The sequence below is a fragment of the Pezoporus occidentalis genome, unplaced genomic scaffold (assembly GCF_034315485.1).
Source record: "Pezoporus occidentalis ecotype Australia unplaced genomic scaffold, CSIRO_AGI_Poc_V1 ctg183, whole genome shotgun sequence".
Lineage (NCBI taxonomy): Eukaryota > Metazoa > Chordata > Aves > Psittaciformes > Psittacidae > Pezoporus > Pezoporus occidentalis.
In genome coordinates, this window is record NW_026913673.1 from 1591143 (window position 1) to 1608976 (window position 17834).

The 17834-nt window shown below is 47.3% G+C and overlaps 1 protein-coding gene across 6 annotated transcripts in view; it reads left to right on the forward strand.

Annotated features, from left to right (window-relative positions):
• Nucleotides 1–17834, forward strand: part of ACACA (acetyl-CoA carboxylase alpha) — a 113981-nt gene that overhangs the window by 74876 nt on the left and 21271 nt on the right. For all 6 annotated transcript variants that reach the window (XM_062615755.1, XM_062615758.1, XM_062615756.1 and 3 more), the window contains 5 exons: nt 418–538; nt 958–1068; nt 13941–14084; nt 14758–14884; nt 17223–17319. In XM_062615755.1, the coding sequence (XP_062471739.1) occupies nt 418–538; nt 958–1068; nt 13941–14084; nt 14758–14884; nt 17223–17319 (600 nt within the window). The remainder of the gene's footprint in view (nt 1–417; nt 539–957; nt 1069–13940; nt 14085–14757; nt 14885–17222; nt 17320–17834) is intronic.

Below are 17834 nucleotides of genomic sequence, written 5' to 3' on the forward strand. Positions count from 1 at the left end.
GGGTGCTGGGTAAGAGGGGATTGTGCTGGGGAAGGAAGGCATGAAAGATGTAAAGGAAAGGTAAGACCCTCATTATAATCTCTTGTTCTGTTTCTTTTTCCTTTGAGCTGCATTCTCTTCCTTTCTGGCCCTTTTTCCTATAATCAGCCTGTTCCTCACGGCCTGTTGGAATGACAGAATGACTTTTCCATGGGCATTCCTCTCCCTTGGCATTTTCTCTTTGCTGTGCTTCTTTGGCTACTCCCATGCAGGCCTATTTCATGCAGAATGAGCCCATGTACTGGTCCTGGCTGGTTTTTATGCACATTATTCTTTAGAGCCTTAATGATATTTAGTCACTTTCCATTTTCTGGGTAGCAAACTGATTCAGCGAATCATTGGACCTTGTGACTCAAAGGCTGTATGTGTCTCCCTCAGGTATAAGATAACAGATATTATCGGAAAGGAAGATGGACTTGGAACAGAGAACCTCAGAGGATCTGGTATGATTGCTGGAGAATCATCTTTAGCCTACGAGAGTGTTATCACCATCAACTTGGTAATCCCCCACTGCTTTCTGTTCTTCAGACTATTGTCTGCTTCAGCTAAAAGCCCTGCTGTGATATCCAGAAGGGACATCTGGGATCAGACTTCTGGGTGTTATGAACTGGCTCCCGTAGGCTTTGAGCAATGCCACTGGCACCACTGTGGAGCTGGGGCCCTTCCAGACTAAATTTAAAATGCTTGTAGAAAACTGTTATTTGGCTTCATATTTGCTCAGTCTCTTAAGTTGCTAAGTCTCTTTTTTAAAGTAAAGATACCGTGTTTTACCTAAAAATAGAATCTGGAGTTTTGCAGTGAGAACAGATTTCACAGCCTTGTAATACAAACATGCCTAGTGTTATCTCAGTGTTTGAATCAGAGGGGTTTGGCTGTGTGGTAAGACAGAAATCAATGTCATTGCTTTATTTCCTTAAGGTTACATGTCGGGCAATTGGAATTGGAGCTTACCTTGTCCGGCTGGGTCAGAGGACTATCCAGGTGGAGAACTCTCACATAATCCTGACTGGCTGTGGAGCCCTCAACAAAGTGAGTCTTTATGTGTTTCAGTCTTCAGAGCTATGTGAATTGAGCTGGTTTTGTGGGTTCTGCTGGAGACCCGGGGAGTTGCCACCACTCTGTGTCACTGTGCTCAGTCCCTTTTGCTTTCTTCCTTCTGGGGCTCCTTTTGATCAACACAGGGCAGCAGCTGTGGAACTTGCCTTTGCAGTGTCTTTTCTTTGCTCTCTGGTCAGGAAGCAGTCCTTTCTTGACAAGAGCATCATACCGACAGCCAGAGGCAGTGTTCCAGGCATCCCGGCTGGAGATTGGCAGGGCACCTCCGCACAACTGCAGAGTAAAGGGCTTGAGCATGAGCCAGGTGAAGGGGAAGAAGGAGGAGCAGCTTCTAACACAGCGTTGTGGTTTAACCCCAGCTGAAACCAAGTCACATAGGTTGTGTGCAGTGACTAAATGACAGCAGTGGGGAAGCCCACAGCTGGGCAGCATCTTCTTCCACCCACTGTGTACTGTGATGGAGGAAACGGGGCTGTTTCCAGTGTCTGGAAGCTTGTGTTTCAAAATTCATGGGCCCGAATCTCCCCGAGCTTTCAGCCATCCACAGCCTTGTGGCGTGGGGAGCAGTGAAGTCTGATGAGGGGTGTGTGGATGGAGATTTCCCAGGGCTCAGGAATGCTGTGGACATCTCGGCTGTGGGAGCAGGAGGAATGCCTCAGGCTGTAAGGAAACTTACTGCTTTCACTCCTAAAGTGGCTCTTCGTCTCCCCTCTTTGCCAGAGGTGCTTTTTCTCCCTTTGCTGCCCCAAGCCTATTAATACTACAGCCTCCAGCTCCTTGTCTGAGGCAGGCACGGCTCCGTTCTCATCCCTCTCACTGAGGGCTTTGTTTACATGGGAGTTGGGATTGTGCGGCGCGAGTGCCCTTCCCATTGTGCAGCTTTGTTCTCAGGCCCTCTCCAGCACCTGGGGTGGTTGTGCTTCATCGCAAGCTGTGCTTCAAGGAGTGCCTGCCTGACAATGGGAGATAAAAGGAAAATAGTCTCTCGTTGAATTATTTCCCTGAATAAAGGGGGCTCTGCAGAAAATGAAGCATTGATCCTATCAACTCCAGGATGCGGTACCCTCAGTTAGATCTCTTACACACGTCACACACCTGCATCAATGGAAGGAAAAGAGGCATTTGAAGATCCATCCTTTAAAAAGAAATTGAGTCAGTTTAGTGCTTGCTCAAGTGGAGTAAGTTGCCTGGTTCCAGCTGTCATTTAGGAGGGATCGGGGCCCTGCAGAGTTTCCCAGATGGCAGGGGCAGGCTGTTCAGTCCTTCTCTCCTCCTCTCTTCTTCCCAGGTCTAACTGCTCTCTCTGCCCATGGAGTGAATGTTTCCATAGGATTAGATTAATCTCACTACCTTTTAGGCACTTAAAAATTCAGGATTCACCCTAAATTAAGGCTTCTGTCAGCTGGTGCAGGCAGGAGGAGATGCTTTCTGGGGCTGACTTAGCCCATTCCAAGAGTTTTCCTCCCTGTGCATGTGTTTTTATGTAAGCATTGAACCTCTGCCTGGCTGAAGGTCAGGCAAAGGAAGAATCTGTTCCATCCTATCCAGCTTTCCCAGTGAGACAGCGAAGCCCAGACCCAATAAGTTTACCTGTCCTTGAATAGTGGGAGACTGGGAATCCAGTTCTGGTCAGAGCTTTTTGAATGGATGCAGCTATAATTGTGTCCCAGAAGAGTGATGTCCAGTGCTAGCCTGAAGTGACCAAGCTTAGTCCAGGGGGGATCTTAAGGAGAGTGTGAAGCAAATGGTGAATGCTAATGCAGGATCTACTTCAGGCTTACCCTCTGCTTCCCTGTTCTTGCATGTAAACTGTTAAACTCCTGTCCTTTGAATTTAGATGGACAGTTTGAACTGTCTTTTGGCTAGAAAGTGCCTGGCCCAATGTCAGCCAGGGCCAGCTAAGCAAAGTCTTCCTTTGTAAGGAATGCAGAGGCTCTTGGGGCGTGATGTATGAGGAGTTCTTGTTTATTCACATGAATAAGACTCCAGAAGGGTCTCGTGGTGGAAACCCATTGTAGTTTTCCTCTGTGGAGTGGGTGAGCTCCGCTGCTTCTTGTTCCCTTAGAGCAGATGGTGAGAAGAGCCTGTGCTTTGCTGCATGGGAATCAAAGGTTCCAGTCCCGCTGACAGGGTCTGGAGGAAAGATCATGGCTGAAACAGAAGTAAACGCAAACTGCTGCCTTGCCTGACTGGAGGTATCCTGACCCAGTTGTATGGAAATGTTCCTTGAGCTTTTCCCAGTTAGGTCCCTGAGATCTGGGACAGGTTTTTCCATTGCTGACTTCTAGCTGCTGTCTTCCTGGAGGATGCTGTGCAAAGCTTACTCGTGGTCTTGTGTCTACAGACCCATCTTCAGAATGTCTTCTGTCTGGAGGAAGAGAGCATGCAGTGCAGGAATGGGGACAGCTGGCCTTTCAGGGAGCAGTGAGGGGGCTTCGGGGGTGGTTTGAGTTTTGGTTTGAATTTCCTTTATTGAAATACAGGATTCTTTCTCATTTAAAGGGGGAGCAGAGGGGGGCTGTGACAAGCATTCTGTGCCAGCAGATCTGTTGCTGGTCTTGTTCATTATCATTATGTAAAACCAGCCTGAGGGTTTAGGTGTAGAGGGAAAGGTCCAGCTGCCAAAACCAGACTGTAACCTATAACTTAGATGATGAGCTCAAGGTCAATAGCATTTTTAGCTGGAGCTAATGTTTGGTTCTGGAGGTTGGTTAATCACGTGCTGGCTGTGTCCGTGTCACTGCTTTGTAAGCAGAGAGGCACATCACTGCGAGACACCTGATACCAGGCAGGTTTAAGCACTCTCTCAGCCCCATTGCCTGTCAGGGGTGACAAGAAGCAGCACAGGAGCCGTGTGAGGCTTCCCTCTGCTCCTGATGAAGCTGTCTTTGTTCCTAGCCCACACCAACAGGCACTGGGGGGGAAGACCTGGGCCAAAGGTGGCGATGCTCCGTGGTGGGGGGACAGCGCTCTGCATGCGGGGCACCGGGGCTGCGTTGCCTCCGTCCCCCTTTTGTCTTCCCCCAGTGCATTTCAGCAGGGGGTGGAGAGGTGGAAATGACATTTCATTCCTGTGCCGGGAGCGTGTGCGCGCGCCTGTGCCGAGCCCGCTGACCCCCCCTGGAAATGGAAATAATGATAATGCGCGTCTCCTGACTGCATCAAAGTATCAGCACATCAAAAGCCAGGAGGCATGAAATGCAAATGATAAAGTGAAAGCAGATGGATTGTGCATGATCGCCTGATGCCCAATGAATTTTAAGAGCTGCCGGTTCACATGGGGAGAGGGGCTGAAATAAACACGTTATCCCGGCAATTCTGCTTTTTGTTCTCTGCTGCTCACTCCTGACAATATTTTTTCACACTCCAGCGAGCAGCCACTCCATCTCCCTCCCTCTCCCTCTCCTGGCACTCGCCCTCCCTCTCTTTCTCTCTCTCTCTCTCTCTAGCGCTGTCTACCTCGCACACGTCTCGGGTCATGTCGCCGCAGCTCCGGTGGAAATAATAAGATCTAAAGCACGAGGTTGTTATTTGCATAGAAATAGCATGGAGCCCCAGGCAGCGCGGGGGAAGGACACAGAGATCATTTGTCTAAAATTTTAATGAAAACTTTTGCTGAGGCAGAGGTTTTTATGTGTATGTATGTGTATATATATATATATATATATATTTTAACTTTGCCTCCCCCCTTTTTGCCACCCCCCACTTCCTCCCTCAACTCCCTTTCCCCCTGATTTCATCCCTAACAGGTTCATTTCCACTGGTTTTCTCTCTAATAGAGGGAAGAAGAGCCCAGTGCTCCCTGTTTATGCATTGCTCATCTGATTCGAGCTTCCAGTCCTCACAAGGATGTTCTCAAGTCTGTGGCTGACCTATTTGTAATGAGTTTGCTCCTCCTTGTCTTTTGTGTTGAAAAGGAAGCCTGTCTTTAAGGGTGTTTTGTTAATGTAAACACATAGTGGCTCTCAATCACATCTTCTCTACAGAGACATGGGCTTCCTCTAAGGGAAACCAGGTTTAGCAGAGATCTTCAGAGCCCTCTACTAACTTGATACACATCAGTGTTATAGAGAGGTCTTCAGAACCCTCTACTAACTTGGTACACATCAGTGTTATAGAGAGGTCTTCAGAACCCTCTACTAACTTGATACACATCAGTGTTATAGAGAGGTCTTCAGAACCCTCTACTAACTTGATACACATCAGTGTTATAGAGAGGTCTTCAGAACCCTCTACTAACTTGGTACACATCAGTGTTATAGAGAGGTCTTCAGAACCCTCTACTAACTTGGTACACATCAGTCTGTTATAGAGATGGTCAGCCTGGTATCTCAGTTTATTTTCTGAGTGATGATGAACTGTCCCCCACAGCAGGACATCTAAAGTGGTCATCGCATCACTTCTGGAGGTGAATGGAAGGATGTAACCAGCAGTGTTCTGTTTCCTCTCCTCCTGTTTAGCTTTATTTTCCCCCAGTGATATCCTATAGTACATAGGGAAAGAGGCAGTGAAGAGTCAGAAACCACTGCAGTCTGAGATGTTCAAAGCATAGCTCAGAACCAGGACTCTGGGTCTCATTTTCCAGTGTGCAGCCAGCTGCCTGGTTGTGGTGTGACACGTTTGATCAGCAGTTACCCGCTAGCAGCTTGGCCTTGAATCCTTAGTTCATTTGTATTTGGGATGTGTTTTGAGCTCATCAGATGGGAAGAACCTGCATTGTCAGGGTGGGTAACCCCATCCTCGGGATTTCTTTCTGTGGAAGGTTTTGCCTTCAAAATGATCTTAATTTAAACTGTGTATCTGCTTGTATAACCTATTCCAGACCTGAAAATGCTTAGGAACTAAGCAACCAGGTTAGTAATGCACTGTTTCTAGCACTGAGAATTGGTGGGGTTTAGGGGGGAGAAAACACTTCTGAAGAACAGCTTCTTAGGGGGGTGTTTGTCAGGTGGAACCTTGATTGTTTGCTAAGGCAACACGTAAATATCCAAAGAACTTCCAAGCCTTTGTCCAGTGACCCTTCTTGAGTAGCAGTTCCATTGATGCAGACGACTGTGGTGGTGAGGACGTTAACATGATGGGCAGCGGAGTGTATGTGTCAATCAGGTGACTGTGGGTGAGTCCCTGAGGACTTGTTGATACAACAGACCATAATTGCTGCGAGGATCGTTTTGACAATCTGCATTTAAAACCCAACAACCCCTTTGCAGGAGGCCAGGAGAGAATAGCCTTGTGTTTTAATTCAGTCCTGAATTGTATTGGCTGTCAAAGCCAGAGCTGAGGTTGATGTGGCTGCTTTTGAGGAGATTGATGGTTTCATTGGTGTAGATCTGCAGCTGAATGGTGGGAGCATCCACATGGCAGGCAGAGAGGAGCAGCGTACATGTGAGAGAGCTTGAACCAGCTCATTGGGTAGTGGTTATCCCCTGCTGTAGGTTGCTTGATGACACAAGTTTATATTGATGCACTTCAACCAACCTGGCTCTGTGCTATTGGTGGCTCTTCAGCATCTTCTGCCTGCTGACACGTGGGTGTCAGGTGCTGGCGGGGTGTCATTTGGTCCCAGTGCTAAAGCAGCCTGGCACTGACCTGATGGTTGCAGGCTGTGGCTGAGGGAAGCTGCAGAGCTCAGTGGCTGTTCTGGGATCAGTACCAGGGTGAGAACATGGGTCAGGGCTTGGGAGGACCAGGCAGAGCTGCTCAGGGTGCTGGGTCAGGTCTGAGACTCGCTGGAGGAGCTCGTGTGAGGAATAGGGAGCTTACACAGTCTGTCGTGTGTGAGTGATGGGTCTTCAGTCTTGCGAACAGTAATATTTACCCCTCAATTTCACAATGTGGAAGAATAAATAGAAGCCCTGTGAGACTGATGCTGTTTGAGGGATTTACTGTAAAATGCAGACTGGGGAAAGCTCTTCTTTTGAGATTCAAGGCAGGGATAGCTCAGTATCTGCTCAAGATGACTCCAGTCTTGGGATTAGATCAAAGCAATCATGTGAGAGCAATCATGTGAGTTAGAACAGCAAGTGCCATCCCTGTCATTCAAAGGAGCATTATAATTATTAATGCATGATATGAATCTTTCTGTAGTGGCACAGCAAGACTATTAGGAAGATAGGTATGGGTGCCGGGTGTTTGAGAATGCTAATCAAAGAGGGTCTAGGAAATGTCAAACAGAAATCGACACTTCAGCAGCGTTCAGCATCCACGGCTCCTCATGGATCTCACCAAGGTTACCCTGCTCTCGGCTCCAGCAGTGGGGGAAGCAGGAGGAGCTGCTCAGCTGGGTCTGGGGTGGATGCAGGAGGTGATGCGATAAGAACAGGGATGCAGGTTGGTCTCTTCAGCTCTTTCAGGACCAGTGCAGGACCTTGGTGCTGGTGGAGGTCTCGCTCATGTAGGTCACCTTCACTCACACCCTAACCAAGCCAGTCTGGTGTGAGAACCAAGGTCACAGTGAAGCTGTAGTAGATCAGTCCCGTTTCAGCAATGGTTGGCAATAGGAAGAGAGCAGAACTGATTCCTTTTAATGCCAGCGAGAGGCGTTAGCTGCTGGGAGAGCTGGTTGGTGGCAGTGCTGGTCACACAGAGGTCTTTGCTTGGTCTAGAGAGACAAATGTGAGCAGGATGGATGCCTGGACTTTGGAGGAGTGCAAACAAACAAACATTACCCTCTGTTTCTACATTTTATTTTTAATTGCCTTTCTTTAAGTGCTGATATTTGTGTATTGTTCCCATTAGAGACAATTTACGTTCCAGGCATCGCATTATCAGTCCCTTTATGTTTGCTTAGGGAAGAAAGTCTAATAGATTTCTGTTGACTTCTTTTTTTCCTCCCTCCTTCTATCATTTTTAATATGGATCTTGATTGGTTTTATCTATGGGAATGGTGCTGGTGCTGTGTGTGTGTTTATTCCTGCTAAAGAGGAGGTTATTTAGCACAGTGGCCTGTATTCTGCCTGTCTAAACCTGCCAGGAAAACTCCAATGGATTCTAAACCCTATATGGGTATCGTCAAACCAGGACTGTATCCCAGTTCCTGGAGGGTTCCCGTGCCTGCAGGGTGTGTTCTTACTGGAGCATTAACTCAGATACCTGATGTTCACTGGAGCTGAAGAGAAGAAGGCCCAAAATAACTGGTCCTGGCCACCCTTCTTTTGGGGTGTTTCCTCTGTGGTTATCAGGGACCTGCCTGGGGGTCTTTTCTGTAATGACTTGTGGAGAAATTACCTGTCCTGAAGGGTATTCTGGAGGTACTGCCCTTCCCTGGGAGGGTGCTGAGGCGCTGTGCCCAGAGGAGCTGTGGCTGCCCCATCCCTGGCAGTGTTCAAGGCCAGGTTGGACACAGGGGCTTGGAGCAAGCTGCTCCAGTAGAAGGTGTCCCTGCCCATGGCAGGGGGTTGGAGCTGGATGAGCTTTAAGGTCCCTTCAGCCCAAACCAGTCTGGGATTCCTTTGGGGTCCAGAAGGTGACCAAGGGAATGGCCAAACCAATATAATGAAGTCAGTCATTGATGTTGTTTATCGGGCTGGGGGTGGATGAGGGACCCCCTGGCTGGGACAGGTGGGATTTATGGGTGTTTGCACCGTGTAGAATCAGGGGCTGTAATTTTAGTTGGCAAAGTGTATTGAGTCCTTTTGATTTAGCACTGACAGGTGGAGTGACCTTGAGCAAACCGGGCGGTCTCTGTGCACCATGGAAGGAGAGCTAGGCAGGGATTCTTTGACAAGCTGTATTTCATTTGGAAATGCCACCTCTGTGAAACTGGAACTCTTCAGGAAAAACCACCAGGTTTGATGAATTTCTCATTTGGAATTTTTGGGGTCAGATAAAAAGTTCTTTTTTTTTGTTTTTTTCTTTGTTTTTCCCAATTGACTTTTCAAAGGAGTTTTTTCTTTCTAAGATTTACAAGAAATAGCTCACAATTGAGAAGCAAACATCTTGACCCTGTCTGATGTTTGACCACATATCAGGATTGCAAAATGTGATGGTTACAAGACAGACACCTTCAGAAATCCTCATCAGTCCGTGCAAGATGGAAGAGCTGTTCCCTCCCAATAACCTTTTGTGTTGCCACCAGCAAACAGAGGGAATGTCTCCTCTGCGATCAGCCTGGAGCCCTGCTCCTGTGTACTGCTGAGGTGCCTTGGCATCCTCAGGCAGAAGGTAGTGGAGAAATCCCAGCTGCAGCCACGGTGTCCATCTGGATGTGTCTTCCCCTGCTGCCTCTGGGGTGAAGTGCAGTTGTTTTGCCTCCTTTCCCCCCCTGATCTCACCAAATTAGAGCAAGGAAAAGGCTCCACCAGCAAGACCTGCCTGTGGATTTGCAGTCAGTAGCCATCTCCAATAACCATGAGGCTGTCAGCTTCCCCCCACCTCCCCCTGCCTCCCACCTCCCCCATCACTCACCAAAGGGAAAAAAGAGCTGGAGCCACAGCTTGAAATATATCATGCAATAGTGTATCATGAATTTCTTGTGAATCACATTGGTGAAGCAGGTTTATTTATTTCTGAGACTCTAAATCAATACAAAGTAGGTCTCTTAGTTCTGAAGCTGGGATGGAGTGTGAAAAAATGAGCCCATTGTACTCTTAAAACTTTGGGGAAAGGAGATGACAGCTATATAATTCCATTTACCAGGCACTAGGGGCTTTAATGTGAAGGTGACAGGGAGCTCTTTGTGCATTTAGAGCACCATATCTTCTAAATAAAAGATCTGTAGACTTGATAGTGGAGTATAGCTCTGACTTTAATAATCTCCAAGCATTAGACCGAGCCAATATGTTCCCAAGTCAGAAGGGTCCCCCACTGAACGCTCGTAAATTAGAAGTGCAGGAACTGCACACGTTTGGATTAGAAATGCAAGAGCAGGCTGCAGGCAGGGAGAGGGGGCTGTGGATGGGCTGAGGACTCGGGGCAGGGCTGCAGGAGCTGGGCTCTTCCTGGTTCTCCCATCCAGCATTGCTGGTTTGCCCTCTAATGACATGATATGTGTGCGGGGAAGAGCTGAGTGATGGGCATGACAACGGGGAGATACGTTGGGGCTTGACTGCACATAATGGCAGTGGGCTTTGGAGTTCCTACACTGTGTTTTCATTCCCATCCTTTCTGCCTGTTTATGAAAAGTAGGCTCTTTAGAGTACGTGCATGTGCCTTTTCTGCTTCGGGTTTCTGGCAGATAATATGAATGGTGGGATGGGAATTGCAATTATTGAAATTATTTGGATAAAAATCTGGCACTTCTGTTTGATATAAACGCATGATATGCTCTGAATAATAACAGCACTTATGTTACCTAATGATTCCCATTCAAGCCCTCTGCTGTCATCTTTTCACATCTTTCCTCTTTGATGGAGCCAATCAAGTTTGCAGCCGAGCCAGCTTCGTAGGGAATGTCTCAACTAACCAGCTTCTGCAAAGGAGCAGAGAAAGCAGCTGATCATCATGGGCTCGAGATGATTAATGTGCATCCAACATGCCTGTAGACCTGTTGAAGATGGTCTTGTAAAGGCTGAAAAGGCTGCTAGAATCCTGGCTTTCCTTTGTACTTCCTAAAAGGTCCTCTGAAGGCAGAAGAAGCTTGGTTTCCTATTGTGGTAGTGAGGGGTCCTCACTAGAGACCTCAGAATGGCCAGGTTTGGGGTCTCTGTGTGGGGCCACCAACCCAGAGCAGCTTCCTTTGGTAGCATGCCACACTCAGCGTGGACACTGAAACACAGTGCTGGGGTTTCTGAGCTTTCATAGAGTGGGAACAATTCTAATGTAAAGCCCATTTCCTGGTGCCAGAAGCTGGTGTGTTGCTGTTTGGCTGCTCTTTTCTGTCTGTTTTGGCCATCAGATTAAGCACAACATCAGAGGTCAGTAGTGCCAAGATGGAGGTATGTGTTTGTTGTGTATCTGAGCTTTAAAATCCTGGAACCTGGTCTTTCCCACCCCTCTTGCTGAACCATTCTTGATCTCAGTTCTACAGCAGCTGACTGCTGCAGCTGCATCTGTTTTCCCTGGAGTGCCAGTAACCTTCCTGCTAGGAAGGACCTGCTTTGCAAACTTAACCTTCCATGCACATGTTTGGTCATTAAACTGATGCCTTCTGTAAGCCTTGGGCTAGTGCTGCTTCCACTTCTGACCTCCTGCTTTGTGTCACTCAGTGGACCTTCATGGTCACCCCAACCTCTCAGGGTTGAAGTTTTCCCTTTCAGTACATGCTGGCCATAACAGATAGAGGATTTAATCCTGTGCAGTCTTTTCTCCTACGAGTTTCTTTCTAGCATTACTGATTTAGCAATATAGAATCATTTCTAAATCCACTTGTGCCTCTGCTGTGTGTCTTACTGAGGAACATCTGAGTCCCTTTAACTGTATCAGGTTTGGACTTCTCCAGCCGGTGTGTTCTCTTTTACCCTTGGATATTTTCTTGCTGAAACATTTATACAGCAATATGCATTGCACCATTTAAGATTGTTAATTGGAGATTGAATTACTTGTCAGCCTTTAAAAATGTAGTCCTCTGAGGTCAGAGATGAGGTGGTTAGCAGAGCTGAATGGATGAGCTATCGCATTCATTTCTTTCTCAAGCCCAACGATCATTGTCTATAAGCTGGCTGGCCCTTCAGTGCCTTTTCACCTCTGGCACTCAATGCAGTCTGCAGCTCTATGTGTGGAGCGCCGTGGCAGGATCTCCCATCGTTCCTGAGAAGCTGGGGAGCACATGGGCAGGAGCAGGTTGGGGACCAGCCTCCAGCCTGGCAGCATCCCTGGAAGATGCCTCTTTAACCCCATATCTTCACAGTTCCTATGCTGGGGAGTGAGTGGAACAGCTTGCTTTGCATTTGGACTGTGCTTACGTCAAGATTCTGAGCTTGCATGTGCCCTTATTACGTGTCCCTCTTGCTGCAGTGAGCACACAGGTGTGGACATGCACCTCATATGAACAAAGGCAGCGTGCGCTCATCGGTCCAACTTTTACCTGCAGCTAGGGACTCGGTGCCTCTGCTGCCAAACACTGATGGGTAAATACAAAGCTGGCTCAGGACTGCAGAGGGATTGCATTTGCAGAGCCCTTCACCCCGCTCCTCCACTTCACTGGAATGTCTGGAGCACTCGGGAAAAGGAACTGCATATTTATCTTGATCTCCAAAAAGGGATTTAAGGGCGAGAGCAGGCGGTATATTAGACTGTTTTCATTGCCTGTCAGCAGTGGTAAACCTGAGCTGTCTACAGTGTCTCTAGATAAGCACCAGCAGAGGCCCATTTTGCATGTACATACGTTTGCATTAGTTCATAGATGGGGAGCTTAAATCCTCTTTATTTTTATTTTCCTCTGTGGAAAGCATTTAGCAGGCTTGTGCCTGGCATCTGGAAGCCTGTGCTTTTTCTTTTCCTGGAACCTAAATCTATGCTGCTGTCTTCTTTACCATGCTTTTTCATGGCACTGATTTTGTTAGGGGAAGATGAAGGTCTCTGAGCTCAGAACGGAGACCCAGGAACGTCTCTGTGCAAAACCACAGCACTGACATTGATTTATAAGTGTTTGAGCTACTGCATAACTGCTGTGCCTCCGTTTCTTCTGGATTTAAACCTCAGCTGACATCTGACATCAGGAGCTTTGTGAGGATCATCTGGTGCTTGTAAGATGCTGAGTTTTGTGAAGCACCAGACCACCAAAAGAAGATGAATTTGGAGTTAGCAATGACGGCATTGGGCCTTACAACAACTCAAGGCAATGCTTTGGATGGGCTCAGTGACTCCCTGACCCCAGCTGTGATAAACTGAGCTTGCACCAGAGGAAAACCAAGTGGTCCAGTGGAGCTTTAGCACCAGATCAAACTTTTCTATTTTCATATCCCTTTGACACCTTCTTTACTTTCAGCCTAAAAGCTCACATCCTGAGACAAGGTCAAATACTGAGACATGAAGAGTTCCCCTCTACTATGGATAGATGAGTCATGGCCTGAGCCCTTGCTGTAGGATGAGGATGAAGTCAGGAGCAAGCATCCCTTCCATAAGGACCAGGCTCCCTTGGGCTCCAGCTCGGGGTAGCCCTTCTTCCTAGAACAAGCTGCTGATGGTTTGGTGGGGGAGAGCAGGTTGGCTGTGTGTGTTTGAGGGCTTTTGTAAAGACCTAAATGAAGCAGGTAGGTAATGCCCTCTGCCTGTTAGAAAGACTCAACCCGTAAAAATAACAAACGGCATGTATTTGCTAGAATGTCAAAGTTATGAGTTTATTTTGTAATGATGTGCTCCTGCCTTCATGAGGTAAACTGGCCGTGGCAGAGGTGTTATTAGTAATATGGACTCAGCGGAGCAGAAAGCCGAGTGACCGAGAGATCAGTGTATCAGTCAGGGAGAGGGCAAATGGGAAGAGACAGCAGGAGAATGAGAAAAGAGCTGCGGTGTCTGGGCTGAGATTAGAGATGGAGCTGTGCAAGAGAATTAGAAGCCCAGCAGAAGCTTATTCTTTCCAGTCTCTCTATGGAGCTGGTAGGGCTTTGTCTTTGCTCTACCTGCCTTCGTGCACGGTGTTTTTTCCCCAGTTAGAGGTTTAAATGGGTCCATCCTGTCGGTTGTCTTAGTGCAAGTTGGAATTAGTGAGCTTGGGTCAGCACCCAGGAGACCTTGTCATGTATCAGCTTCATTGCTGCCTCCTGCCTCAGTTTCTCCACTTGTGTTATTCCCTTGGGGGTCGCTGTTCATAAGGGCTTGGGAAGAGCTGTTGCGAGTTGTTTGCTCCATCCTTTGGCGCTGAAGTGATCATGACTTGCTGCAGGGATGGGTTTGTATGTATCTCCTTAGCCAACACCTCCTGGTCACATCCCATCCACTGATGGTTTTCCTCTTCCTTTCAAAAGGTGCTTGGACGCGAAGTTTATACCTCCAACAACCAGCTGGGCGGGATCCAGATCATGCACAACAACGGAGTGACGCACAGCACTGTGTGTGATGATTTTGAAGGAGTCTACACTATTCTGCAGTGGCTTTCCTACATGCCAAAGGTAATGCCTGGCCCTGCAGGAGTGCAAGGTTTTCCTGTGCTTGTATGATCCCTGGCAAAGTGGTTTAGGCTCCTGCCTGAGGCTGTAAGCATTCTGGTACTGAAGTCAACAAAGCAGTTTTTGTCTTAAAGTGCTGCAGGAGCTGGGATGTGGAGCAGCCTGGCACTGCCTTGGGTACCTCCACATCACTTCCCTGCTGTGCTGCCCTCACTACTCTGGGCAGCAGGATTTTCTGTGAGCAGTGTCTCCTACTGGAAAGACTCTAGAAGTTCCCCCTGAGGCAGTAATTTGTAGCAGTTGATGTGTAAGTGCAAGCTGCTCTGCAGCCAGGGAGGCAGCAAGAATGGGCAGGTCACCTTCCTTCAGGAAAGAGTGCATGGAATGAGTCAGTGGCCTGGGCACCTTTCAGAATTAAATTGCAACCCCTCACTAATTCTGGCTATGCCTGAAGTTCAAGAGCACATGAAGTACAGTGCGTGCCAGATGATGCCAAAGGTTTGGGAGAGAGTATGGAGCACCTTGGAAGTTTCTCCAGGCTCTTGCCAAGCCTTTGGAATCCCATCAGGTGAAGGATTGTGCAGTGTTGGGGGAAAAAGAGGACTCTGCTCGTGTCCTTTTGATGCAAAGCCATGCAGATGAATGACTTCCTTCAATGCTTTTCTTTCTCCCTTAGAGTGTTTACAGCCCTGTTCCCATCCTCAAAGTCAAGGACCCTATAGACAGACCCATAGAGTTTGTTCCTACCAAGACTCCTTATGATCCTCGCTGGATGCTGGCTGGGCGCCCCAATCCGAATCCAAGTATGTAGTTCTTTGGTGGGCAGGGTACTCAGGAATGTGTCTTGTTGCAGGACTGTTTGTCCAGGCTTTGTGTCTGCAATCCAGATATACTTCAGAGCTTAGCAAGTGATTAGTTCTAAACAATTTGAATATAATATATAAAATAGCATACCAATTCTAAGTGCTTGAGGCCGCCTACAATTATTAGTTACTTATAGATATTTTTATGGTTCAGAGAAAAGTCCATATTCAGAGAGGCTGCACACTGAAGCAATCACAGTATTCCTGCAGATCTTTCCCAATAACTGGATTGGAAACCCTGGATACCACTGAACCCCCATACGTGCTTCTGGCGTTGTGCAGCCTGCGTATGGGCAGGCTGCAAACTGGGTGACCGTTCCTCCTGCAGTTATTAATGAGTTTGGGGGGCTAAAATGAGATGGGTGATAAACTAAGTTTTCTGGGTTTGGCTAATATTTTTCCATCCCCTCTCCAGTAATTCATCCAGCTGTCTGAGTGCAGCCAGCGCCGGCTTCCGAACCCAGTGACTTCAGTTTTTAATTTAGTGGAAGCGTTAAGGAAAGCAGATGATTCCCTGTGATAAGTTAAAGCAGATATCTCCTAGGTGAAAAGTTAAAGCCATTTATTAGAGGAGATATTGCCGTGATATTCTTCAAACTGACGCCCGACACGAGGCCAGAATCGAAACGATCAGCTTTGGGCTCGCGATAAAGAGATAATTTTGAAATGGATGGTCACATTTTACAGTGGGGCCACAGAGGCAAGGAATGTAGAACACAGTAATTACAAGTTTGGTCTTGATAAAACACTCTCCATCCTGTTTAAGTCAGCAGAGGTTAGCTTGCTTGGATCTCCACTTTTTAATTGGTTTTGGACTTGGGTTTGCAGAAGCAGAGGTGCTTGTTCAGATGAAAGCATTCCTCGGAAGCTGTGTGCCAAGGGGTGAAGCTAGGAGGGATTCTGGGGGGGGGTTGGTTAATGCGTTTTGCTGAGCTTTGTGAAGCAGGTGCCTCAGAGAGTTGTGATTTCTGTAGTTGTGTGGGTGGGTAGAGTAGCTCAATGCCCTGACATTGGGCTGTTCAGCTTATACAGACCGCACAGAGCTGTCTGCACATCTGATTTGTCACTCCCCAGCCCAGCATCAGCAGTCAGCCCAAATAAAAGCTCTTCATCGTGGCCTTACCTGTTCATTGGAGCAGGGGCCGAGCTGAAGTATTGGGAAACCTTCCTGCCATGGTGTTCCTGCCTGCCGTGCACTGCACAGGTCAGCATAGTGAGGCTTAACTCCTTCATAGTGTCTTTGTAAGTGTCATCCCAAGAGTTCTATCTGCAGGAATACGTGTGGATTGTTAGTGAACAGGCATGTTCTTGCAGAGGGGGATCATCAAATCATAGAATCAACTGGGCTGGAAAAGACCTTGAACATCATAGAGGTATTGGCAATATATTGGAGTTTGTTGTGCAGGAGGAACCCCAAGTCTGATACTGCACTGGCTTTACAAAGGGCAAATAATCCTAGTGCATGGTTAACGTGATCAGGGTATTCAAGGCCTCAGACTTCAGGGTAGAAGCTGACGTATGAGACAAGCCATTTGATAACGTCCTCTTCAGGAACAGCTTGATTCCTCTCAAGCATTAGGAAGTTGCAAAAGAACAGGTCTGGGAGCAGATGGTCTGCTCCAGGATGCTGACTCCCACAGCATCCTTGAGTTCAGGGAGAGGTGCATCAGCTGGTGTCTTCTGTGGAGCAAGGAGGCTTTTGGTATTGGAATATTTCATACCAGACTTCCTAAAAGAAGCATGGGAAACATGCTCAGGTGTGTGGTCTGGTTTTAAAACACCACAGGAGTTTTTATGTCTAGTTCCTGGATTTCTTCAGCGTTCCTTCTTTGAAGGAAAGATGAGGCAGAATCAAGAGGAAAAAATGTGAGAAAAGTTCCCAAATAGAAATAAGCATTTTGAAAACCATCTTTAATGACTTTACTGCCTTTTGACAAATGTTTGCAGTGTCTTGAAAAAAACAGTTATTTATTTAAAGGCATGTGAAGTCCCTCTGCTATCCGAACCCCATCGTTTAACAATAAATGATGCTTTTGCTGATAAATTACTGTCTTTATGCAGGCTAGCAAATGAAATAAAGACATGATGGCTGAAGGCAGACAAATGCTCAGCTGTCTAATGTTCCCTTATATTATAATCTATTTAAAAATAAATAAATAAAGAGATGGTGCTGCCTCCTCCAGTTGGCATTTCCAAGCAAGTTTCAGTTGCTGCTTTGATATTGTCTCTTGTTTGCTTCCCTCCCCTTATATTTCCATTTCTGTTCCCTTCCCTTTAGGTCAAAAAGGACAGTGGCTGAGTGGTTTCTTTGACAATGGCTCGTTCCTGGAGATCATGCAGCCCTGGGCACAGACAGTAGTGGTTGGTAGAGCCAGGTAAATGCTAAGGGGTGTTTTAGATGTCTTTAGAAATCAAGTTTTTGTTGTGTTTTGCATTTTTCTGGGCCATCCTTTGGAAGTTGATGGCTGTAGTGATGACTGAAAATAAGTCATTACTTGAACAGGATACTCCCCAGAGGGAGTCCTTTCCCCTCACCTTGCTGCCAAGTGGCTCTGCTGCAGGATTCTAAACTGTTCCCCACGGCCTAGAGTTTAGATCCGTGCCTTGGAAACATTTCCAGCATGGATCATTCTCAGTGTTGCACATCTGTGATCTCAGAGCTGGCAGGAAGCAGAAGCCTGGAGAAAGGATCCTGTGTTTTGAGAGGATGCAGATCAGAGCTGGGCTCAAAACCCCCTCAGCCACCTCTTTGCTAGCTGCTGCTTTAGTTTTTTGCCCCCCTCTAATGGCACTGTGAGTTTCCTGATCTGATTGTCTGTTCCTCTCAGAGTAAAGCCATTCTGAAGGAGTACATTTATCTCCCTCGAGTTTCCAATAGAAGTGCTTGAGC